Genomic DNA, 25,286 nt, shown 5'->3' on the forward strand with positions numbered 1-25,286 from the left:
TACAAGACTGATGCCAACAAACAATCTGAGCCACCATGGCAAAGCTACCATAAATGCTCTTCCCAGATAGTGAGATCAACAACTAACTTATCCACCATCATGGAGCCCTCATCTACTACATGTTGGAAACAGAAGCAAACATCCATACCTAAACACTGAGTCGAACTAGAATCCAGATGCAGAGGAAGAAGACAAGACCACACTGCAGAAACACATAGAGACAGCTGACATGAACAAGGAGGAGCTAATGGGACCCCAGACTGATAGCTGGCAATCTAGCATGGGACTGACTGAGGTCCCCGTGAATATGGGTCTCAGCCAGAAGGACTGAGCAGTCTAGGGGACCTCAAATAGTGGAACCAGGATTCCTGGTGCACAAAAGGACCTTGCAGACACATTCCCCATGGAGGGATACTGCCTTAACCTAGAGACATGGGAGAAGTCCTAGTCTCTACTTCAAATGACTTAACAGATCTACATGATCCCACCTGGATGACATTTCTCTATATGTGGAATTGGGGTGGGGGGACGGGAGTGGAAGATGGTCAGGGTGCATGGGTGCATGTGAGGGGACATAGAGGATAAAAGGGAGGGCGAGGGAATTGGGATCGACATGTAAAATAAAAAAAAAAAGAAAAATAAATACACCATTTCTCCCTTCTTTTTCTTCCCTCTAACCACTCTTATGTACCCCCTTGCTCTCTCACAAATTCAGTGCCTTTTTCTATAATTATTGTTACATATTAATAAACATATAACAGTGACCTGCTCATCCCATATCTTATCACTTATATGTATATATATGATCAAGTGGTCACATTGCTTCTTAATTTAAAGTTGTCATGTGTATTTAAAGGAAGAGACTCCCTTCCCACTTTTAAATGTCTTAGCCCAATATGTACCCTTGAGAACAAAGTGGGATACGATTTTTTTTTTTAAGATGGCAGGAGAGTACAGTCCATAATTGTGTAGAATTGAACAATGCAATTTTCCAGTTAATGTTTTTAAGATATTTTTTATCCTAGTTAATGTTTTTAAGATGATATTTCTTATAGGTAAATGAATGATTACCATGACTTCCTGTAAAAAATTGTCAATGTTGTCATACTGAATGAGCACTGTACTCCTACTGTAGCCTATTACTCATGTAAAAAATGAGTAAACTGCACTGAAATTTTACAGAAGAAGAGTACAAAGACAAGCTTTAGGAGCCAAGTAATCTCTGAAAACAAAATTATGTACGGCATGTGTCTTGCAAATAATAATTAGTTCCACAAAGCATAATGTGTGTTCTGCAGTTCATATGGCTTAGTAGCTGTAATTCTGGATTAATACGTATAGGCCTTGCTTTCTTCTTAATGGCCTTACAATGCTCCTTTCCAATGCATAGATTATGATTCACAAAACAACTCATTATTAACACACTCAAGTTTTTACACTTTTTGCTACTACACACAGTACTACAGTGGATATATTTATTATTGCAAAGCCAGAAGATATATAACATCTATGCTAAATAATTCAGTGACCTTTTGCTTAATTTTCCTCAGTGCTAATAAAGCATATTGAGCTACTAACATGTGACCTATTCTTCTCACAAATATTTAAATACACATATAAAATCAACAATATAAAGAATACTAGAAAGCTGGGCATGCATGGTGACTCACACCCCCAAGACTTGGGAGGCAGAGGCAGACAGATCTCTTTGAGTTCCAGACCAGCCAGGGCTACACAGTGAGACTTTGCCTAAAAAACAAAACAAAACAAACAAACAAACAAACAGAAAGAAAAACAAAACACAATTAAAAAGAATATTAGAAAGCTAGAGGATTGGAGAGGCTGTTTATCAAACCTAGTGTTTTATAGCAGCCATATCGTAAGTACAAGCAGGTAACACCATTCCTTCCCAAGTAACTCATCCTCTTCCTTAGATTAAATCTTTTAGCTACCTCCTTCATGGAAGGGCACATTTTCTGGCCAGCATCCTGTGATAACTTTCAAATAATTATGTGTAACAGGCTGTATTAAGAACACAGTAGGATTCAGACTCCTTAGTTATAAAAGATAACTTCATGTGAATAATATTTAAAAGGCATTATGAATCTTCCTAGGTTTCCGTCAGTCATCCAGCTGCACAGGCCTGAGGCAGTGTAGTCTGAACATGTCTCTTCCTGTCTGTCTTGAAGCACAGAGTCACATCTGCCGTTTTGCCGAAACCAATAATGGATTGACGTAAAGTCAAAAATACCTGGTAAATTTGTTATGGTTTTTAGGTTACTATATATTCTCTGGGTACTCTAATCTGCTACTTTTCCTCTATGTTCAGGATATGGATAGGTCCCTCTGGGTAATATGCACAATGGTTGCAACTTTTAGACGGCAATATGCTGGGGTGAGGTAATCCTTTTAAAATCCACTCCTGGAGGAAAGCAGTGAGCTTGAGCATTTATTTTTTTCTGTTAATAAAATGCAAGCATTATTATCAGAAAGTAACTTCTGAGTTACACTTAAGCAGCACATTTGAAGGCATTCATACATGTTCAAGAATACTATAACATTTTTAGTTAAGTATGAACTTGTTCTATAGACTAAATGGTACAAAAATACTTGAGACGGGAGACATGAGAGTTGGTTAGGAAGCTAAAGGAGATTGACTCCCCAAATATAAACAGAGCCTTGAAATGTAGTGGGGTTTAGAGGCCCTGCAAAGAAAGGAAGACATAGCTAGAAGCAAAGGTAAGGAAGTAGGAACCAGACACAATAGATCCTCCATGTATCCAGGGGAAATGGCACTGAGAGAAAAACACAAGCCAGGACACCTCACAGAACCCATGAGCATAACTTCTTCCTTCCTCACAGAGCTCAGGTTTGCAGTGTATTAGGTAAGAGGCAAAAAGCCTAGTGCCGGTGGGTGTGGTGGAGAACACCTTTAATCTTAGTACTTCTGAGACAGAAGCAGGAGGAGATATTTGAGTTAGAGGCCCAGCTTATTTACATAGAGAGATCCAGGTCAGCCACAGCTACATATTGAGACCCTGCTTCAAAAAACAAAACCCAAAACCCAAAACCCCAAACCAAAATATTAGCAGCAATAACACAACTCTATCATATTTATCTAGCTTGATTTTCTGCTAAGGTCTTCTGTAATGCAGACTGCAAGAAGTACACATTTTGAGAGATAAAGTGGACATTACTTACTAGTGTCTCCATGAGTCAGCTGTTCAATGACTTAGGCATAGAGGCAAACACTGCTAATCAACCACTATTCCTGCCCTCCTTGTACCCAATGCTTTTTTGTGGAAGAACTAAAACTTGTAAATGAGTACATACTATTCTTTTCAGCTATCTGAAGGATTTCCCTTTGATAGAAGTGCATCCTGGACCCATTACATGAGAGAAGGTAAACCACTCTTAAAGTGAGCAAGAGGGGAAACATCTGTTATGTTTATAAACAAAAAAAATGTTATTGCTTTCTTTTATTTGATAGCTATAAACTTAGTAAGTGTAACAGAAAAAACAAACAAACAAACAAACAAACAAACAAAAACTCAAAACCGGCAGTTAAGAGACGATCCAACATCTAAACTTAAGAACTAAATACAGGCATGTCACCAAGAAAGTAGCTTTGGCTTCGAAGATTTTAGATCCTTATCTACCAAGGATCTCGGACAAAGGACACAGAAAGGAAGTAGCAATTAGCTAACTAAATGAAAACAGAGTCTTGAATTCAAATTCTCATTCTTCACTGGGTATGCTACTCAGAAGTTTTACTTTTATTCCTTTTTCTGATGAATGGAAGAGGAGGGTAAGGAGGGGTAATTAGGATATATAAAATGCTGTATTTTCACATATATGTACACGGAGAGAGGGAGAACACACACTACAACATGCCTTTGTTAACCAGATTAAAATGTACTGTGCACATTAGAACACGTGCTGGATCCCACCTCCTAATATTTATTGTTATGAATATTCCCAATAATAAATGCTGACCATACAAAGTTCTCAAGATTTTAATGTTTTTGTTGTACAAAAATGTCAATTTTATATAGGTCAATCTTTGATAGTCCTCCTACTAAAAGTATGGTTTGCTGTTTCACACACAAAACAAGACTATATCGAACCTGGTGTGAGTGACTTCACTACAGTGCTGCTCTCAGATCTGCTTCTCCAGTAATACCTTTCAGGTAATCTTTCTGTTTACCCTACACTGATGTAGGATATTTGTCTTGATTCACAAAATGATTTTAAATTTTACTTTGCCACTGAAAGTCCCATGTCTTTGGCACTGAGAAGGAAGATGTAAAAAGAAAAGGAAAAGAAACTAATTCGTAGAGTGCTAGTTTATGTCTAATGGCTAAGTACTAGTCATTCTATGCTTTTCCCTCTGTTGATAATTAAAATAAACAAGAGGAACAGGTGGCACTAATTTCATCTGAGAAAGAAGAAAACCATAGGGTAATAGACGTAGATGTCAGTTGAGTTATGGCATGTTTATGGTTTTTTGGGAAAAAACACACATTGTTATCTGCCTCCAAATGCTTATTCTGTAAGAATGCCAGTGTTTACTCTTTCAGGTACATTCTGAGCAGTAGTCATCTATGGCAGATACACTGGACTAGCTGGTTTTGTTTAAGTACTCTAGATTAGAAACAATGTTTATAAAGACCATAAAATATTTAAAACAGTGTTTGTCCCATGAAATGTATGTACAAAACAAATTCACATTGGATGCCTTAGCTACTTCATGACCATAAAGCGTTGAAAGTCAATGATGACATTGATCAATTTCATCAATAATAAAGGCAATGTATTAGCAATATAAATAGAAAACATGGGATTTTAAAAATAGGAAGAAAAATATAATTGCCATTTTAATGGTGAAAATACATTTTTAACTATTATGAAATCCATGCAAGATACTCTAAGTGGTATGAATAAAAAAAGGCTCAGAAATGGAAGCCCATGAAGTAAGGGGGTACAGTGGCACAGAAACAGTATACATCAGGGTTCGTAGGTGAACTCTTATTTTTGTAATTAAAACTGGAGAGATACTGCACAAATTAATACCATAGGTTATTCTGGTGCTGAGATAAAAGCAAAAGTTCATGAACAATTTTTAAGGAAAAACAATCAGCAAATAAACCTAAATTATATCAAAACTTAAGTATTAGTTATAAATGGCTCTCTTTTTCGAAGTAAGGCAGAGTTTTGTCAGAAATACACATAAATGGAAAAGTGTTTGCAGCTATGTGCAAGAGTGTTCATCTACTGATACTGATATTATTGGACATGAATTTTGTTACATCTTTACTTATAAAACATATAATGAATGCATTGATCAAGTCAAGAATAGCAGAGATTGCCTTTTGCCATCTGTAAGTCATATTTTTGTTATGTTCTGTCACGAGATACCTTCAAGCCTACTCTCCATCACCAGTGTCAATGAGACCATGTAGAGGCAAAGGTAGCTGCCAAAGAGGCATCCTGACTAACTAACCTAGGGAGAGACTAGTATTGCAGAACTATTCTCAAGCTATAGTGGAGGGGACAGACAGGAAAGAAGACAAAAAGGGAACAAGCCATTTCTATTATATACAGAAAACATAAGTAAAATAAGAATTAAACAGCAATCAATACATATAAGCTCCTGTCACTGCTTGAAAACAAAAGTAAAACAGAATTTTTTTTTAAGACAGGGTTTCTCTGTGTAGCTTTGGAACCTGTCCTGGCACTTGCTCTGTAGACCAGGCTGGCCTAGAACTCAGAGATCCACTTGCCTCTGTCTCCCGAGTGCTGGGATTAAAGGTGTGCACCACCACCTATTGGCAGTAAAACAGAACTTAAGTATCAAACTCTATTAAGCATCATTATGTGGACCAAATACAGTGTTATTCTTATTTCTGAAAACCTTTTATGTGTATATGACTGAATGTGGTGCATATGTGTTGTGTGTAAGGCACATGTATATGTGAGTGTATGTACAAGTGCATGGTGCTTATATATGTGTGGTGCCTGAGTGTGGTGTTTGTGTATGTGGTATGTGCATGGGTGTGTTGAGGCCACAGGACACTGGGTATCCTCTGCTCTATTACTCTCTGCCTTTAAGGTAGGGTCTCTCAGAAACACATGGAGCTAAGCTACTCACCAGCAAATCCAGAAATCCTCATCTCTGTACTTCTTAATGTTGGGGGTATAGCTGCATATGTGGCCATGAGCAACTTTTCCTGTGGGTGTTGGAATCTGAATTAAGGTCCTCATGTTTGTGCAGCTTACTCTTACCCGCTGAGCTATTTCCTGCTTCAGAACTATGCAGTTTGTATGAAAACGGAAGACACAGTACTGAGTTCATACCTGTGCTGTGTGGCACTTCTGCAGGCGTATTAGCTGGAGCATGTGCACCTGGAGGAATCTGTATCCCAGTGTAGCTGCCTGGTGCCAAGTTGCTTGGGTCATTTGTTGAAGATGATGATGGCTGAGGTGGCTGAGTGGGCAGAGAAGTGGCTCCAACATCTTCAGTTTCTTCAGCATCTGTATATAATAAATGTACAATGTTGAAGCAGGCATTATAAAATATAATTGATAAGTATTTTTATTTTCCTCCATTCATATGACAAGTAGAATCTACAAACGCAATTCTACCTAATGCATCTTATATGCCTGTTATTTCTTGAAACCATTGTTATATATATATTTTTTTACTTTCTTAAAAGTTTTGACTTACAATGAATGACATTTCTTTAGGATGTTACCCACCAGGACTACATAGTTCAAATACCTTCAGACCATTGATTCCTTGTTCCTACTGATGTGGCCTTTCAAGCCCCACTTAAATCATTCAACTGCTTTTCTAATCCAAAGTCCCAAAGTCCATATTTTCCCAAATATCTATTATGGTATAGATACCTGAATGTGAAATTTCATTTTAATTTTTATTAATCTTTGATCAATACTAATAGACAATCATTTAATAGGCTGTCCATAGCAAATATTGAAAAAAAGACAACTATAAAAAAACAATTTTGGACAACACTAATGTGACCTATTTTGTCAAAATGTCCTTATTTTTCACTTGAAGCTTTGAATCTTATTTTAAAGAAACAAATATTATGTGCTCAGGCAATTTCAGGCCCTGGGGAGAACTTACTACTGCTGATTGACTCAACTGTCATGGTACCAGGCCTCTTTCTAAATATCTAAAGGAGCTTATATGTCTTAGTTAGCCTTTACTGTCAACTTAATAATAGCTTAGAGTCACTTGAGAAAAGTATCAATTGAAGGTTTGCTCAGATTAGATTGGCCTGTGAGCATGTCTAGCAGGGACTGCAACGATTATTTTTCATGTGGGAGAGTCCAGTCCACTGTGGGCAGCATTATTTCCTGGGCAAGAGGCCCTAGGCTATATGAAAAAACAAGCAAAGTATATATTTCCAAGTAACCCAGCAAGCGGTGTTCTTCCATGGTTTCTGCTTTCAAGCTTCTGTTGAGCTTTTGATTTTTCTCAACGATGGGCTGTCATGGAAATGAAACTTTTCCTACCCTAAATTATTTTTGGTCAAAGCAACAGAAATGAAATTAGAAATATTCAAAGAAAAACACTACTCTCAGCCTAGCTCAAAGATGGTTTTCCTTGCAATGAATAGTGGTGAATATAAGAGACTCATTGCTACTGAAGGTGCTAGTTGAAAGGATGGCCTAAACAGGCCATTTATACCACCACCTAAAAACTCAGGGAACATCATGAAGAGGAGAAAAGTCTGTAATATCAGGAAAATATGGACAAGTTCTGGTAAATGCTAAATTATGAGAATGGCATAACTAATGCAATCACGATCTCACAGCACCAGGGCTACCAATAATGGGCCTGAACATGACTGGGTCTGTCAACAGTCAATTATGGGTGGGGACAGGGCTCCCTGGGCCCTATACACTTTCCTGTTGAATGATGGATTACTAATAGGTTCCAGAACACATTCTAACTGATGAGCTGACCAGGTCCTGATGCTTAGTTCCAAATCCATGGTCACATAGATGGCCCTTGTTGAAATTAGCCAGTCATGAAACAAAAACAGACCATTGTGGGAGGGATTTCTAGACAGAAAGGAAGGCAAAAGAGATCTGGGGGTGTTTGAGAGTATGTGGGCAGTGACAATGCATACAGACATATTATGTACATGTATAAAACTGTCAAAGAAATCAATTAATGAAAGTTAAAAAAGCAGTGGTATTCAATTGCAAAGAAGTTCCATACTAACATGTTTAAAATTTAGTGTTACTTGGGTTATTTCTAGATTTTAGGCAATTATAAAGTTCTTATGAACATTCACATACAGTCCTTTGTGTAAACATACATTTGTTTTTCTCAAGTGTATTGGTTCTCAGTCTTCCTAATGCTGTGACCCTTTAATACAGTTCCTCATGTTGTGCTTGTTAGGAACTAGCAGCCAGCTGACCCCAGTCCCGACGATGGGCGGGACGCTCATAGCGTATCATCTCTACTTCAGCTTTACCTGGCGGCCAGAGAACTCAGTTACACATGTGCAAGCCTCTTTTAAAGCAAGAGCGCCAAGTGCTTCTCTCTCTCTGCCTCTCTGGTTTCTTTCTCTGGTCCCTCTCTGTTTCCTCTCTCTCTCTCTCTCTCTCTCTCTCTCTCTCTCTCTCTCTCTCTCTCTCTCTCTCCTGCTTTCGGTTGGCCACCAGCTACCCCCTCTTTCTCTCCCCTCTCTTAATAAACTCCACTGGGCGCTGACTCTCGTGTTTGTGTTTTATAGGCATTAGTTGCATCAAAAGAACAACAGTGCTGACCCCAACCATAAAATTATTTTCATTGCTGTCTCATAACTATAATTTTGCTACTGTTATGAATTGTAATGTAAATATGTGTTCAGGTATTTCTTAGTCAACCCTTATGGAATTTAATCATGAAAAGTATGAAATTCTTGTTATTTTTATCCACACAGTAGTTAATATGGAAGAAAAAGAAAGGAAAAAATGTTTCTCACTTTTTACAAAAGCATTACATATAATCAGTATACCATTTTCTCTGAACTGAGAAAAATCCAGCTAATCCTTGCATTTTATTAGATGATTTGGGGGCATCTGTGAAGATGATTATTTATGGCAGAAGGTTAGGTAGTATATACTTGTGAACCATATATCCTTCGTGAAGGATATATGGTTCTACTATTATGATGCAGATGATTAAATTATATAAACCCACTCACTATGTAATAACATCAAAATTCTCCTGTACAAAGATTTCCTTTTATAAGTCAAGTGCAAAACAGTATTATTATAAATTGTGTGGAAAAAAAGAGACTATCTACTATATATCAGAATCCATCCATCTCACACATTCCATCCTTCTATTTGCTTGAAAATTCGTAAAAAAAAAAAAAAACTGTAAAGATAAACAAAACTAACTTATTTACCATGAGTTTTGGTAGAATCTAAGAAGATGAGTATATGGAATTAGAAATTCACTTCCCACTTTTGTATGATCTGTAATTTTGGGAGCCATGTAAAGTATTACTCTGTCCCCTGCCAATACAAAACATTAAAACAAAACATAACACAAAAGAAACAAACAAAAACCCACAAAAACATCATAGCACTAATACAATATCCATTAAGGTTTGGAAACACCATCTAGGTCACACTGTGAGTAGACTGTCTTTCCTATGCAGAGATCAAGTTTGGGCAGATATGGGAGGCAGTGAAGACACTTAGCTGATATGGATAGACAGAACATGTAAAGCCTTAATCTTAAATGTTCCCAAGTTCCTGGCTTTATAATTATTGTAGATGAAAAAACTGTCAGTATCTTCTGAAAACCTTGATGTCTTCTGAAAACTCAAGATTCTACTGAAACATTTCTAATTAGTACTACTAAAAACATACCTTTATCTTCTTCAATTCCAACAGGGCCTGCTTGAGGAGTCTCCCCATTCTTTAAGCAGTTATGGATATATGTTGCCTTCCACCTTGCATACTTTCTGTGTTTCACATTCTAAAAGGGAATACATTTGTAGCACCATCAGACCATGGTGAAATAAAAATGAGAAGTAATAACATGGGCTAAGTCATATTCCTGAGATGAAGTCTCTATTTGTGTGTGCAGCTCTAAGAGTCTGACCATGCCTGCATTCTACTGCTGATTGTTCCAATAGGCAGGCCCTGGAAGACTCCATGAGACAGTCTTTTCATTAGAACACCATGACATCACATCACAGAATAAGGCCGCTGGGAATTGTTTGTGTGTCTTGCCAGCAAAATTTCTAACTCTTGGGTTCCTAGAAAAATAGGTTAAGTGGAATTTAAGCTAAAATATAAAAGATAGCAACAACAGAAAACTTGTTTCTGTAAAGATATATGTATATGTATGTATGTATGTATATATATATATATATATATATACACACACAAAAATAAATAAAACTAAGATGACAAAAGTGAAAGTGATATATAATTAATGTTAACTTCTAAATTGTCATATGCTACTAAGTGCTGGATCTGATCACCTCAGTTCTTAAGGGTGGAGGGGGATGGCAGCGGGTGTTGGCAGGACTTCAGTCTGCTGTCTAAAGAGGAACTGAAACACCACTCACTAAGGAGCCTGGAACTCTCCTGTTCCCATTTTTTTTTTTTTTTTCCTCCTTCAGGTTTTACTGCACTTTGTTCCATTTCTTTAACAAATTTTCAAAACAACTGTCCACACTTAAAGTCTTCACGATTTTACTGTTCAGCTCACTGGCATGAGTGCTTGTTTTACTTTATTTCAGTTCTCTTACTGTCACACACTAAGTCAGACAATTTGAATGTACCCACCTCTTTAGTGGCATGAGTTTATACCTCACCAAAGAGAAGCCTTCCTTGCTAATGTCACCAATAACCTAATTTTCTTCGGCAAGCCCAGTGGACATTTGTAACCTTCCCTTGTCAAACCTGACAACAATATATTAAGCCCTGGACCATTTCTGTTTGTGAAACTGTCAGTCCCATTTTGTGACTCTCTTTTTTCTCCTTCCTCCATTTTTGCTACCTACGCCCTTACCTAACCTCTAAATAGCCTGAAGGTTCCTATTCTAGCAGAGACTGCAAACTAGTGGACAGTTGGGGTGATTCATATATCACCTGTTTCTTACAATATATGCAAAGTTACAGAAACCCATTATTGTTAACTATTTAAAAATGGGACTTTGGAACACTAGGATTCCCTTTATTTGGCAGTGTGTCTGAACTGGGCGACAATTCTTTCAAATGATGCATGCAGATCCATAAATACACCATCTCTCCCTGGCTCTTCTATTGCCCTCTCCCTGCATTCCCAGCTTCATACATCTTTGGCATTTATTATCAGGTACAATTTTTTTTAACCTCACAGCATCCTGTCTTTCTATTTACACAATTTCTACAAGCATCAGGAAGGCAGTCATATTGATTTACACAGCTTCTTTATTAATCTGAAATGCATGTAACTACTCTAAGTTTGCTTCCGATAAATATTTGATAGCATGGTTATTTCTATTATGAAGTCACATATACAACTAAAATGAATCTTCCCCAAACCCCTTTCCTGATTTTCCTAGCCTCTCTTCACCCCAGTTAAATAAATTCACTGAAGACAGGTATCTGTAGGAGTCACTTTTAGCACCCTTACCTTATCTCTGGACACTTCCACCATATTCACCTGATTTTACTTTTGGAAATTATAACGTTTCCTATCTACACATTCTAAGAGTTCCCTAATCCACTAATATGTCTCTATATTTTTAACCTATCTTCCTGTGTGTGTTCCTAGTTCAGTGCTCAGATAAATCTTCTAAAATACAAACCCATTCATATCAATCTTTGCAGTAGCTTCACTAGTCACTTGGGCTACTTGGTTCATAACTGTCCAGGCTTCTTAGTCTTTCTGTCCACTTCACTCTACCATGTAGCTTTCTGGATACTTTCTGTCCCTAAACCTGTCCAGGCCCATAGATGCTGCTATCTCTGGCTGTTTCTACTTTTTCTTATATTTATTTACCTTACTCATTCCTAATGGGGTGCATCAAATATTAATTCCTCACAAAGGTTTTCCTGATCCATCCAATCTAAAACTAAGGAACTTATTTTAACAATATTTGCCATAACTTATAATTACATATTTATATTTATAAAACATTTCCTTGTCTATAAACATACTGATATCACCAAAGGCAGTCTACTGTCTGCCCTCTGTACCATGTATCTGGTTTTGTTCTAGCACACACCAGCTACTTAATAACATCTCCCATCTGATAAATGTGTGCTAGCTAACAGACATTACCATGTTCTCCAAATATGTAGTAGAGTTGTTTGGCTATGTATGAATTATTCAGTTTAGGAAGTTTAACTGAATTGATTATATTGTTATGTAGTACAATTTGAAATTTCCAAAGTTTGCCTGTTGAACTTTTTAACACAGGGTATCATTCCAAGGCCTTAGGCTAGCTGATTCAGGGTAGTTAGTGCTGTATAATCAAGGCTGGTCTTAACATTGTGGCAATTCTCTTGCTTCAGTCTCCCAAGTGCTGGGATTATAGCATGAGCTACCACACAAGACTAGCAGTTTCTGATCTACACAAACATCATTGGCACATGGGTTGCTGTTCCTTCCCTTCTTTTTCACTGTTTTTAATAAAAACAAAGCAAAACAAAAATGTCAAAGCATTGAGTTTCCATTAGCTTTATGTTTTCAAAATCCTATATAAACACTAAATTATCTAACTTAAGAATCTTTAGGTTTACATGTCCACTTGAATCCTGTATGTACAAAAGATATTATCATGTCCTCCAGTTGTAAAATTAAAGTTATTACTTATTTTAAATATAAGTAGTCACCATTGATATTTTTATAGTATAATAAACATTTGCTATTAAGACTTTAAATTAGCAAACAAAGAGATATAAAGTAAGCTATGCATTCCATTTGCCTCTTGGAGCTAACCATCCAGCTATGAACAAAGAAAGCATATTACATCAGCTACAACAAGTAGAGAATATTAAACTAGTTTCTTGTGGTGTTTGAATATTTCTGTCTTAGTTTGGGTTTTATTGCTGTGAAGAGATGCCATGACCATGGCAACTCTTACAAAGAAAGTATTTAACTGAGGATGCTCGCTTAACGTTTCAGAGGCTTGGCCCATTATGATCATGACAGGGAACATGCAGTGTGCAGACAGAAATGGTGCTGAAGCTGAGAGTAGTACATTTGCAGACATCAGGAAGTCAACTGACTGTCACACTGAGGGAAGCCTGAGCAAAAGAGACTTCAAAGCCTGTCCCCACATTGACATACTTTGTCCAACAAGGCCACATTTACTTCAACAAGCCACATTTTTAATAGTGCTACTCCCTTTTGAGGCTGTTTTCTTTCAAACCACCATAAACTCAGAAAGAAAAAAAAAAGTATGCACAAAAATCCTTGGGAGTAGAAATGGTATTTTGGTGTGTTCTTTCAAGACAAGCATGATGTGAAAAGGTGGAGAGAAAGGCAAGCCCATACTGGGGAGGAAGAAAGGTCTATGCAGTCAGATAGCTGAAGTAAAAAGAAGGTAAGATGAATGGAAAATCAATCTGCTATGGGTAAGTAGATTATAGGTGAGTTGGATAAGAAAAATCCAAAACAAGATTAAAATTTCAGCCAACAACTGTGTTTCACCTTCCAAGTTATACAGCACTTTTCTATTTGGTCCTCCCCAATTACCTTGGTATGCAAGCAAGTTATATTTTACTTTCTCTAAGACTCAGAGACATTATGGGACCAGGTGAATAAAAACATACTTTGGTCTGGCATTCAAAACCTTCCACATTTATGTTTCTGCTTCAGTCTCAGCCATGCCATTTCCTTTATGCTATTTCCTCATGCTATTCTCCCTTCCCTACTGTGGTCATCTTGTAGTCAAATGTCCCCTCTTCTTCAAGGCTCAGCTCAAATAGCCCCCCTGGCTTGCAGAATGTTAATTATTTTTTATTTTCTCAATGCAGGCAGTATGCTAACTGCTGAGGCAGGATGAATGAGACAGCACAAACATTACGTACAGTCAAACATGAGGCCAGCTAGTAACTGCCATCTCTAAATTGAGCCCTTTCATCCAAGTTCTGCTTTAGCTTTTGCTGGAGAAGAAACCACATCCTTTACCACCAAGAAAGAAGAGAAAAAGGCTTGGGTCTCACAGTATCCCTGGTGAGACATTTTCAATGGTCTAAATGATTTCTACAAGGTCCTACTGTTTCCATGAACTGGGTTCAAGGAAATAAACATCCAATATCTGGATTCTGGAGAGACCTTATTCAAACCTTAGAGTCCATTAATCTCATCATTACAGAGCTTTTAATGGTCATGATAATTTAATAATAAAAGAAGGCACACTATTTAGGAAAGCTTTGGTAAGCTATAACTTGTAATTCAGATGGAAATATATATATATATTTAAGATGGAAACAAATGAACTTCATCTTTATATGAGTTAACCTTGTCTGTAGATCTTGTAGAAGAGTTATATCAGGAATATAAGATTTTCTCCTGGTTTCCTATTGTAAGAAGCTTAAAGCATCTTGGGTACCTTCACCAAGTATGTAAAACTTAAAGAAATTAGTTTAAGTTAAAGAGGGTTTATATTAGTAAATATGAAAAAATTCCAACAGCACATAAAGAAAAAATTGCTTTTAGTTCCTATTTTCCAAACCCTGGCACAAATAATATATAGCAGACACTTCTGACAGTTTTAAGTTGAGAAAATGGACATCTGAATGCTGTTGTAAAAATAAAGAATGTTTGATGATGCACAGCATTTTAAATGTAAAATTTCAAGATGTCAATTATTTCTAAAATCCATTCAGTACTTTTGGCTGAATAAGACATCCTTTCTGGGAAACAGGAATTGTAAAAGGAGCTTTTACTTTTGTCCCTAGCCCCAAGTTCCTGTTTTGTAACAGAATTGATGAAAATCACTGAGAATGACAAATCTAAGTTAGTAGAGTCAGCAGCAGATATGAAAATTTCCACTGATTTCTCAATTTATTGCCTGCACTAGGCCTTGGAGTGACTGGACTGGTAGGAAAACACAAAGCTGGATCAGGTATTCTCAAACTAAGTGCATACAGTAATGAAAGGAGATTTAATTAAAAAAAAAAAAAAAGTTTGCCACAAACTTGTATACTTGGAAAAGCAAATATAACCAGTTTCTGGCTAACAAGACTTCATTTAGGGGACAGACCCAGTAACCTTTAATTCTTCCTCCATGACTTTGTTTTGAACCTACCTAGATTCAACATTACAAATATCATCATTACTCACTTTGGCTGCTTTCATCAACCTTACATATTTCTGAATACTTCTCTACTCATCCCATACTAGATGCCACTTTCTGCTATCTCTATACTTTCTGGACCCTGAGACCTTGTTGTATCACTCCCATTGCTTCAGTCTCCATTTGTATTTGGTTTACTGGCTCTCCAGGTCTCCTGATTTTCTTCTTACCTTAATGACATTGCATTCAGTCCTTTATACTGGTTTGCTCTTGCTACCAGGCCTAGACTTCTAATTAATTCTTAGATACCCTTTCTTCCCCATTTAAGCTTGATTCTCTGATCCAGGGTGATGGTTTGAATCAGAATGGTACCTGGAGACTCAGATGTTTGCTTAGTCCCCAGTTGATGAACTGCTTGGAAGGATTAGGAAGTGTGTTCTTGCTAGAGGTGTGCAGCTGGGGGTGGGCTTTGAAATTTCTAAAAGCCCATGCCTGGCCCAAGTTTGCACTCTGTGCATGTTGCCCGTGGATCATGACACAATGCTCTGAGCTCCAGCTCCAGCACCAAGTTTGTTATGATTCTTCTACCTATCATAATAATTGACTAATCCTCTGAAACTGTGAGCAGGCACCCATTTAAGTACTTTCTTTTATAATGATTGCTGCGGTCATGTTGGCTTTAAACAACATATTAAAAAAAAAAAGAAAAACTCCTAAATGTATATCTTCTTTTCAGACTATTTCAAGCCTCAAGACTAACACATCTAACTCAACATTTCACTTCTTGGCTTGATAACCTTCTCCTGCCTCATCCTTCATATGGTTTTATTACTTACAGGCAATATATGAGGGGTAACACATTTTAAAACTTAGTAAAAAGTATCAGATGATTTGGGGGAAATCTTTTTATTAGGGAATATATTCTTATTAGAAGAAATAAGTTCCTTGTAGTCCTAAATTAATAAACTTACAATGATCTCAGTGTTGTAGTTCAACTGACAATAAGCCACTACTATACACTAACAAAGTCTTCTTTATGCTCAGCTCCATTGTCTGATGCCCCTCACTAAGTCTGTTACTTCTCATGTCAATTCTGACATGTTGGAATGGCAATTCTCTTTTTTTGTTATTTGCTTTTGTTTTGAGGTACTAACCAGGCTAGGTTTAAACAAAGTTGGCCTGAAACTCATGATCCTCTTGATTTTGCCTCCTGAGTACTAGGATTACAGTGTGCTACCACATGAGGTTGCAACACCATTCTTAACAGCTGCTCTAAGCCAAGCTCTCAGTTATGCTCTTAACTACTTTCATCAGTGTTATGACAGAAACACATTCAGAATCCAACTACTTACTGCCATGACCTCCACTGCAGATTCAGGTCTGAACAAGTAATAGCTCTCATATTGATTATCTAATGCCTGATTTCCCTAGTCAATCCTTGTCTACTACCTTGAAACTGTTTATATAAAGACAATTATTATCAATTATGCTTGAATTTCCTCTTATCCAGTTATTCTCCTTGTTCTTATTTTTCAATTAAGGCACAGACTAGCCCTTGCTATCTCACATCTGTTGAAGAGTAGTTAATATTAGCTTCAGAATCATTATGGTACTTAATAAAATGTATGAATTCATATAAAATTGTTTCCTACTGAATTATCCGTATGATTTTTTCCCCTTAATAGCTTTTAAGGCTTAGCTAAAATGCTGCCTGATTGTCAGCAAGGCTTTCCTCAAATCAATTTACTTACAAGTCTTTATTCCTACCTTCAATTTTTCAATGACAACTATTGAAATGTAGCAATAGACTTGTTTTTGTTTTTGAATACAAGTTTACTAAACGTGAATACACTATGACCTGGGGTTGAAGATACTGTTAAGGTATTTGTAAGATCCCCAAGCTATAAATAGAAGTTGAAAAAAAAATTCCTGAGAGGGAATTTACAGCTTTCAGAACATTTTCAAAGCAACGATTAGAACAAAACAAAACAAAACAAAAAAAAGTATCAACAGGGCATTTACCTCTGGTCCCTAAAATATATCATAAAAATAACAGACAGTCTACATAGTTGCAGTAGCAATGAAATACTTGAGAAATAAGTAATATAAATTGTTATAATAATAATAATGACTATATACTGAAGTATTTGTAATTATTTATTATATATACTTCCTGGCAGGCTTATACAAAAGTTTTATAGTTGCAGAATTTTCAAAGCATCCATAATCTCACAAAACAAGGTTTTAAAGAGAACAAACTTTACTTCAAAAATAATTATAATTTAATCCACATATTTGAATTTATCTACTCTATTATCATAGCATTGGTATGTATGTTCATAGTATTTAAGATTTCCAAACAAGGTATGGATGTTAACTAGTCAATAATATAGTTTCATTAAACTATGGGAAAGTTTTAATAACAGTATATACTATACTATATATGGTAGATACAATCCTATCTAGTCAAGATATTCCACATATCTTGTAATCATTTTTCTCAGATGGAAGATAATCTCATAGATATCTAGAACAGGAATATTCACACACAGCAGTATTATCTGCTCCACAGCTATAACACAGTGTCAGCTGCAACAGTAATGTCCTCTGCAGTTATTTCTCCCAAGGCAGAGATCTAATCTAAGGAGCAGGCATTATTTAGTCATATTTAGTAATCATGTCTATTTATTTTCAACCTGATAAAGACTGTTTTTATCGACCCTTACATAAAAAAGGCTAGCGGAGTTATAAAATGTCTACTGATTAGATCTGTTGGATGTTTCTTTATCCTTGGTTCATGTTATATAGTTTGAATAGCACTGCCACAGATTATTTAATATTAAATAGGATAATGGCTTGCACTAATACTAGTGATACCAGATTTCACAATCTGGTTAAAGAGGTCCATGTTTTTCCCTTAGAAATTTACTCTTTCTCTCTTTGAAGATACCAAGTAATATGAGGGGAGATAGTTAATATGATTTAATGCTATAATGAGTTTCTCTGTTTTTCCATCACTTCCTCATTTTATTATATTTAACACCATGGACCCATTGATTTATAAACACAAGTTACTATCCATTGATATCAGACTTGCATCGACCCTCAAATTTTTCTTTTCTTTTATCCACCCCCACACCCATTCACCTATTCACCCACCCATTTACCCATCCACCCATCCATCTAGAGACTGGGTCTCAACATAGCTTAGGCTGGTCTCTAACTTAAAATATTCCTATCTCAACTTTCCAAGTTCAAAATCATAGGTGCGTGCCACCATACCCAAAGGAAGCTATTTTTTATACAGACAATGGTGCCCCTGCAAGGTGTCTCCTGTGTCTCTTGATTAATGACATGCTATGACTTTCTGGCACAAGGCAGTCCAACCTATTGCAGTGCTTTCCTGACCTGAGTTATGATTCAATCATTTTTCTAAGAGCACTGGTTCCTGTTACAAAAGACTGGTTTTGATAGACAACTCAGGTACTCAGTGTGGTCTCTGCTACTGGAGCTTCATTGTTTTAGACTGTCTTGGTATAAAAAATAGGACCAAGGCTGTATGTGCTTTTCACATATTACATACACACTGTAAATAAATATACACAAAACATGCAAACTATACACACAAAATAGCATGTATACATATGCACAAATGTGCATATATAAACCAATGTATTCAGAAGCATGAAGTAATATCCTCTAATTTTGCAACACAATATACCTCTCTCTTGTATTTAGTTTCTACCACAATGAAAACATGCTTCCTTCTATATTTACCCATTTGCCCAATCCCAGAGTAGAGTAAGCCACTTTATAACTACCAACTTACCCCAATTAAACATATAAACAGTTCAATACAGAAATTTTTGCAAAACTGATATATAACTTGAGATGTATAAATGTTAAGTATGTAAATTCTTGTTTTGATAATTAGGTATTTGTCTAAAGAATATTCCTCCCAATATAACTAACCAAAATGTTCCTTTATAGCCCTTTCCAGATCAATTTTCTTTGCTCCACTTAAAAAAAACAAAACAAAACAAACAAACAAAAAAAAAAAAAAACAAAAAAAACCCACTTAAAAGCATTTTTTTTTTCTTTTTTGGATTAGAATGAACTAGTCTATAGCTATACATTATTAACAGGCAAAATGCATAGTGCACCATTTGATTCCTTTTTTGATTAGAATTTCTACAAAATTTATTCATATTCTAGGCCATATTAGTTGTCAATTCTGTAATATACTGTATAATACCACAATCTGCTTACCAATTGCTTAGATGATGACATCTGGGTTGTTTCCAGGTTTTGTTTTGGCTATTATGAATAAATTTCCAACGAGCAAGCTCTTTTTCTAGACATATATTTTTATTTCTCTTGGGTAAGTACTGAAAAAGGAAGTGCTGGGTAAAAAAGGTGGGAGTATGTTTAACTTTATAAAACCTGCCAATTCTTTCCACTAAGTAGTTATAACATCTAACATTTTCACCAAGCAAAGTCTGAGAGGTGTAGTTTTTCTTCATTCTAAACATTTCAGGCACTAGTCTTTATTTATTTGGTTAATTTTAGTGATTGTTAAAGCCACTGATTTTGTTTTGTGTTGTATTTTTCTTTCTTTCTTTTTTAACAATATTGAGTAGGTCTTAAAAATCTCTCACTATAATTATAAATTTTTAAAAATTTTGCACTATTTCATATAATGTGAAAATCTTGTTATGGATTAAAGACATTTGTAACTGTGCCATTTTCTTCATGAACTGACTCTTGACTACTAGGAAATGTCTCATGTAATATGAGACAGTAATATGTTCTGGAAGCTTACCTGGCTTTTGGTGACATAGTATCTGACATGTCCTTTTGTACATTTTTACTTTAGAAAAAGCAGCCTGTGTTCATAACTGCTGAGCTGTCTCTCCTGCCCCATTTTCATCCTTTTCAAGTGAATGCTGTATTGACTGAATTCTGATGAACAATTTCTTATTCCTGCTTTTCTTTGATTTCATTCTTTTTTCTTTAAGTACTTGTATTTACAATTACATCACTTTGTTTCTTTTTCTTTTCTTTATAAAATGAGAAATCAAATATCTTCCAAAGCCTTGCTATTCTGTGTGTAAAGTGTTATTTCATTTGACTTTAAAAATGTAGCTAGAAAAAAACAATTACCATTGTCACTTACATCACCCTTCTGACAGACATGCTGGTCTGAATAAATAATGAAGTAGAAAACCAATAAAAAGCAATATTATTCATCTTCAGCTATGAGACAGTTAGGTGCATACTCACTTCATCTGTCAGCTCGCCAAATACTGTTATGACATCTATTAAAAGGCTTGCAGTGTAGAAGGACTTGATCATGTTTCTGGAAGAGAAATGGTATTCTAATTTATATCCAACAAACCAACAAACACTGAAATGTAGTCATGTGACCATAAGAAAAAAAATACATTTTAAAACACTCAAGTAAATACTTGAAATAAACTCTATTCCTACAACAAAAATAGGAGTCCATTGTTAATGTCATCAAAAGAAAGAAACACACTGAACGTAATTGTAACAAAGTTTTATTTTGGAGTTTGATTCAGCTATACCTGAATCTATATAAAACAACAATGTATTTCTATGGTTTTAAATACTATAACAATGACCAATCAATTATCTAAATTGGCTGGTACTCTTTCTTTTTTTGTAGTATCATTTGTTTTTTGAGACATTGTCTTGCAGGTAACCTCTGTTGGCCTTAATTTTTGATGATCCTCTTATCTCAAAATAGCTATGTATCAATCACACCTAGCTAGGCTGGTATGCTTTTAAAATTGACAATGAGGACAAATTTGTTTGGATAAAATCGCTTCACATTTTTATTAATTGTAAAGAGTGGCTAACTGGGATAAATGTACTAAGACATGAGCTAAGACATGAGTTTGATATAAATAGTTCCTAAAGCTGCTCAATTCAAAGAGAAAGGGTCCCACTTGTAACATAAAAATCACTGTGGATTATAATTCCAAAATATAGAAACCACTACTCAGGTGGTCAGAAATTATTCAACCTGAAACTGGTAATTCATGTTAGAAAGTAGCTAAACTCAAACTTATAAAAGAGCTTTTGTGGGTTGGAGAGATGGCTCAGAGATTAAGAGCACTGGTTACACCTCTTCCAGAGTTAATTCCCAGCAACTACATGGTGGCTCACAGCCACCTATAATGAGATCTGGTGCCCTCTTCTGGCATGCAGTACGCCTGTACATAGAACATTGTATACATAATAAATAAATAAATTAAAAAAAAAAAAAAAAAGAGATTCTGCTTTCCTTCTTCACTTACTTGTGAAATCGTCCTGCTCGATCTTCATTGTCTGCATATAAGAACATTTTCAAAGCATAATTTTCCAAATGGGCACAACCAACTATTTCTTGAGTAACAGCTTCATTATCCCCCAACTGTTTCTTAAGCTAAAATGAAATCAGACACATAGCTCATGATTTTGTATTTCCAGAAGGGTCTGCTTAAACACAAGTGATTCTAATAATTTCAATAAAAACTGTAACAGTAAATCTTATAAAACAGCTCTATCAAGAAGAAGAAGAGGAGGAGGAGGAGACACCATTGCCAAGTATCCAGGTGAAGTATCAAATCCAAACCCTGCTAAACAGTACCCAGCCACTAACAACTACTATAAAATGAAACTACAAACTTCTTAAGCACATAATTTAAAATTTAACGTTGCCTTAGTAAGTCATTTCAGTTTGCATCAAATATGAAATAAGATTATACATATCACTGTGTCCTAAAATAGTGTCTCTAGACAGTGTTTAAAGGTATGAAGTGACAAATTCATTACCAGATTATTTTAAACCTAGACACATATAGCCCAAGTCAACACAATTTACAATTATGAAGATTTCAGTTTGCATATCCCTCCATTACACATACAGCAATTTGAAATGTTTCAAAATCAAAGCACATCCTGTTTTGCTTGTATAAGACCATTAAACTGAAATAAAATTGTTTTTCAGAACATCAGATTTAGGCAGCCATATTACTAAATTTGCTTTTATTAGAGGCTGGCTGGAAAGATGGCTCAGAGGTTAGGATCAATTGTTGTTCTTACAGAGAACATGAGTTCAGTACCCAGCACCCACCAGGTGGCTTACTAAATCTGTCACTCAAATACCAGGGGAATTTGATGCCTCTTCTGGCTTCTGCAGGCACTGCATACATGGGGTACACTTACATACATGCACACACAGTCAGTCTTTCTCTCTCTCTCTCTCTCTGGATTGCCTAAAAAGTCAGCCAATGTAAAAACTAACAATTAAAACAATATTTTAATCTCCAGAAGAGAAGTATGTAATGTTGGAATTTAAGGTAATTTTGCCTAACCTTATTCTGAGTAATAGCAGAAACCTACCCAAATTCCCATATAAAACAATTTACTGGGTTTAACCTGCAAAAAAGCAGATTCAGTCCTAAAAAAACTGGTGAAATATGCTATTTCATTTTATAATCAAGAAAAAAATCTGATAAAATCATAACACATTTTAATGTTTTAAAGTGTAATGCAAACAGTATCATACAGATATGCACTCCTGTGAATGAATTTACCTCACTTATCGTGATTATATTCATTGTAAAGAACTGAGTTCCTCTTAGTCTAAAGCTTTTACTATAGCTGTTATTACTAGTGTGAAAGAAACAATCTGTATAAATATCTGTGAAAGGTAGAACTTTGCAAATTAACTGTGATGTGTAAAAGTTACTGTCCATCTTCAATACCACCATCTTATGCAATAGCACTCTAACTCCTCTAACTCACTATATATCCACAGAAGCAACATTAGAAACCAGGGACTTTGGGTCAGTAGACAATAACAGCAAGTCACAGAGGACACTTTATCTACCGTTGCCAATTACAACTAGGCTGTATATTCTATATTGGACTGGCCCTTTGATCTGAACAGTAACTTTGGAATAATAAAGCAAAACAATGAAAACCTTAAAAAGTTCTTGGCTAACATAAGTTGTTTAATTTTAGTATGGATTACTTTTTTTTTTTTCTTATAATGCAGGTGATCCAATTTAAAAAAAAAACAAACTTAGACAGAAAGTAAGAACACAACTGTTCAAGGAACACTTGGAGTAGATGCATGACTGTGTTACTGTCTGCCTTTCTTAGAGATAAACTGGTGGTCTAGTTTGCTATTCTGTTGTGCTAAAAACCAAAAGTAATTTAAGGAAGGAAAGGGCTTATCTGGTTTACACTTCCAGGTCACAACCCATCATTAAGGGAAGCCAGGGCAGGAACCAAGGCAAAAACTTGAAGCAGAAACTATGAAAGAATGTTGCTTACTGGCTTGTTCTCTGGCTCTCTTAGGTAGCTTTCTTAGCAGTTCACACCTACCTGCCTAAGAATATCACCCACAGTGGGCTGAGACCTCCTGAACCAATTATCAATCAAGACCATTTCTCACAGACATAACCACAGGACATTCTGATCAAAGCAATTTTTCAACTGAATTTCTTTCTTTCCTGTGACTCAGATTGCACCACCAAGTGACAACACAAACTAACTATGACACCAGGATAGCATGGCACAGGAGTCACTAAGTGAACCCTGATTGTTAAGACTATTAATAGTTGGCATTATATTCTTGGTTCAATGACATCTAATTCAAACAACTCAACTTTTTTTCAATCTACCTGCACAATAACCCATAACGTTCTTCTAGCGTGAAGAGGGAGATGTTCTCACTCACCTCCATCCAACCAGGAGAGGAGTGTGCCTTGCCATGAAGAGGATATGCATTTAGTAATACCTCCTTCATGATTCCTTTCACTATATAGCTTATTGTATTCTAGCAAGAGTTTTTAAAGACTTCTTCAATCAAAAATCCACATGACTACATAAATGAAGGCAAGAAAGGATGAGCAAAAGCCAGCTACAACAATGCTTATGCAATGATATCTGAGCCTACTTTATACTTGAAACACCCCTGGATAAAATATTAATATTCCTCGTTTTACTTCAGGTACAATGACATTACTGAGTGCTGCTAAGGGAAGAACTGAAATGACAGAAAACATGTGCACAAACACTTAATTAAATACCATATATAAGTCACTTACAGCTTCTAACTGATCCATTAGCTTTGATAAAAATTTACGACACTCAGGAGTTTTACTATCAATCTTCATTCCAGTTTGCATAGCATATAAACGACCTACACAGAAAAGAAAAATATGTTAGATTTAAAATTATATACATTTAAAAATACCCATCGGTTACTTAATTGCATCTATGACTAAGCAATTTACAGCACCCATTCGTGAGGACAAATTCCATTTGTTAGGATAAAAGTGGATGGCATGCATACCTGGGGCGGGGGAACAACTTTGATCTTTGGTAAAATGTCTACAACTTTCTGATGACCCTTAGCTGCTCTATAATCTGGTATTTTCATTTTTTTCATGACATTTACCTCATGGTCCTCGTTTTTGGGATGCTGTTCTTGAGGTAAGCACTGCTGACTGGACACCATGAGTGTGTGCTTATTGCAGGCTTCCTCAACCTCCAGAGGCTCAAGAGATTTTGCCTTGTGTCTTGAGTAGAATAATACCTAGTTACTCTGCCAAACATACAAACTAGGAACCACCAATCTTGTTCCCACCAAGTGGTTTTTGAATGGTCTTATTCTTCACAACCTTGAACTTAACCAGCTGAGCATGTCTTCTACATGCCTTTTCTAGAACACCCAGAAAGTTAAGGAATATTTGTTAATTGTCAAAAGAAGGTTTCACATTCCTGAGTGTTCCTGTCTCATGCTTAAACTGTTGAAACACACCGACACTGCTTTTTCGGCTCTAGGCTTCACCTTTGGTCTATCTTTCTTGCTTTTAAGTGGTATTTTATGAGACAGGAAGCAGCTGAACTTTTATACTTAAAACTTTTTTAATTGAATGAATATTTAAAATAATTTTTATTTAGTAAGACATTCAGAATTTATATATA

The 25,286-nt window shown here is 35.9% G+C and overlaps 1 protein-coding gene across 2 annotated transcripts in view; it reads right to left on the reverse strand.

Moving 5' to 3' along the window:
• Vta1 (vesicle trafficking 1) overlaps window positions 1–25,286 on the reverse strand; it is a 57,107-nt gene that overhangs the window by 8,516 nt on the left and 23,305 nt on the right. The window contains exons 2-6 of one of the 2 annotated variants that reach the window (XM_051203279.1): window positions 24,404–24,498; window positions 21,602–21,729; window positions 20,562–20,637; window positions 9,904–10,012; window positions 6,358–6,534 (exon numbers count right to left, since the gene is read on the reverse strand). In XM_051203279.1, the coding sequence (XP_051059236.1) occupies window positions 6,358–6,534; window positions 9,904–10,012; window positions 20,562–20,637; window positions 21,602–21,729; window positions 24,404–24,498 (585 nt within the window). The remainder of the gene's footprint in view (window positions 1–6,357; window positions 6,535–9,903; window positions 10,013–20,561; window positions 20,638–21,601; window positions 21,730–24,403; window positions 24,499–25,286) is intronic. The other variant, XM_051203280.1, reaches the window with a different exon arrangement.

The sequence above is a fragment of the Phodopus roborovskii genome, unplaced genomic scaffold (genome assembly GCF_943737965.1).
Source record: "Phodopus roborovskii unplaced genomic scaffold, PHOROB, whole genome shotgun sequence".
In the NCBI taxonomy this organism is placed as follows: Eukaryota; Metazoa; Chordata; class Mammalia; order Rodentia; family Cricetidae; genus Phodopus; species Phodopus roborovskii.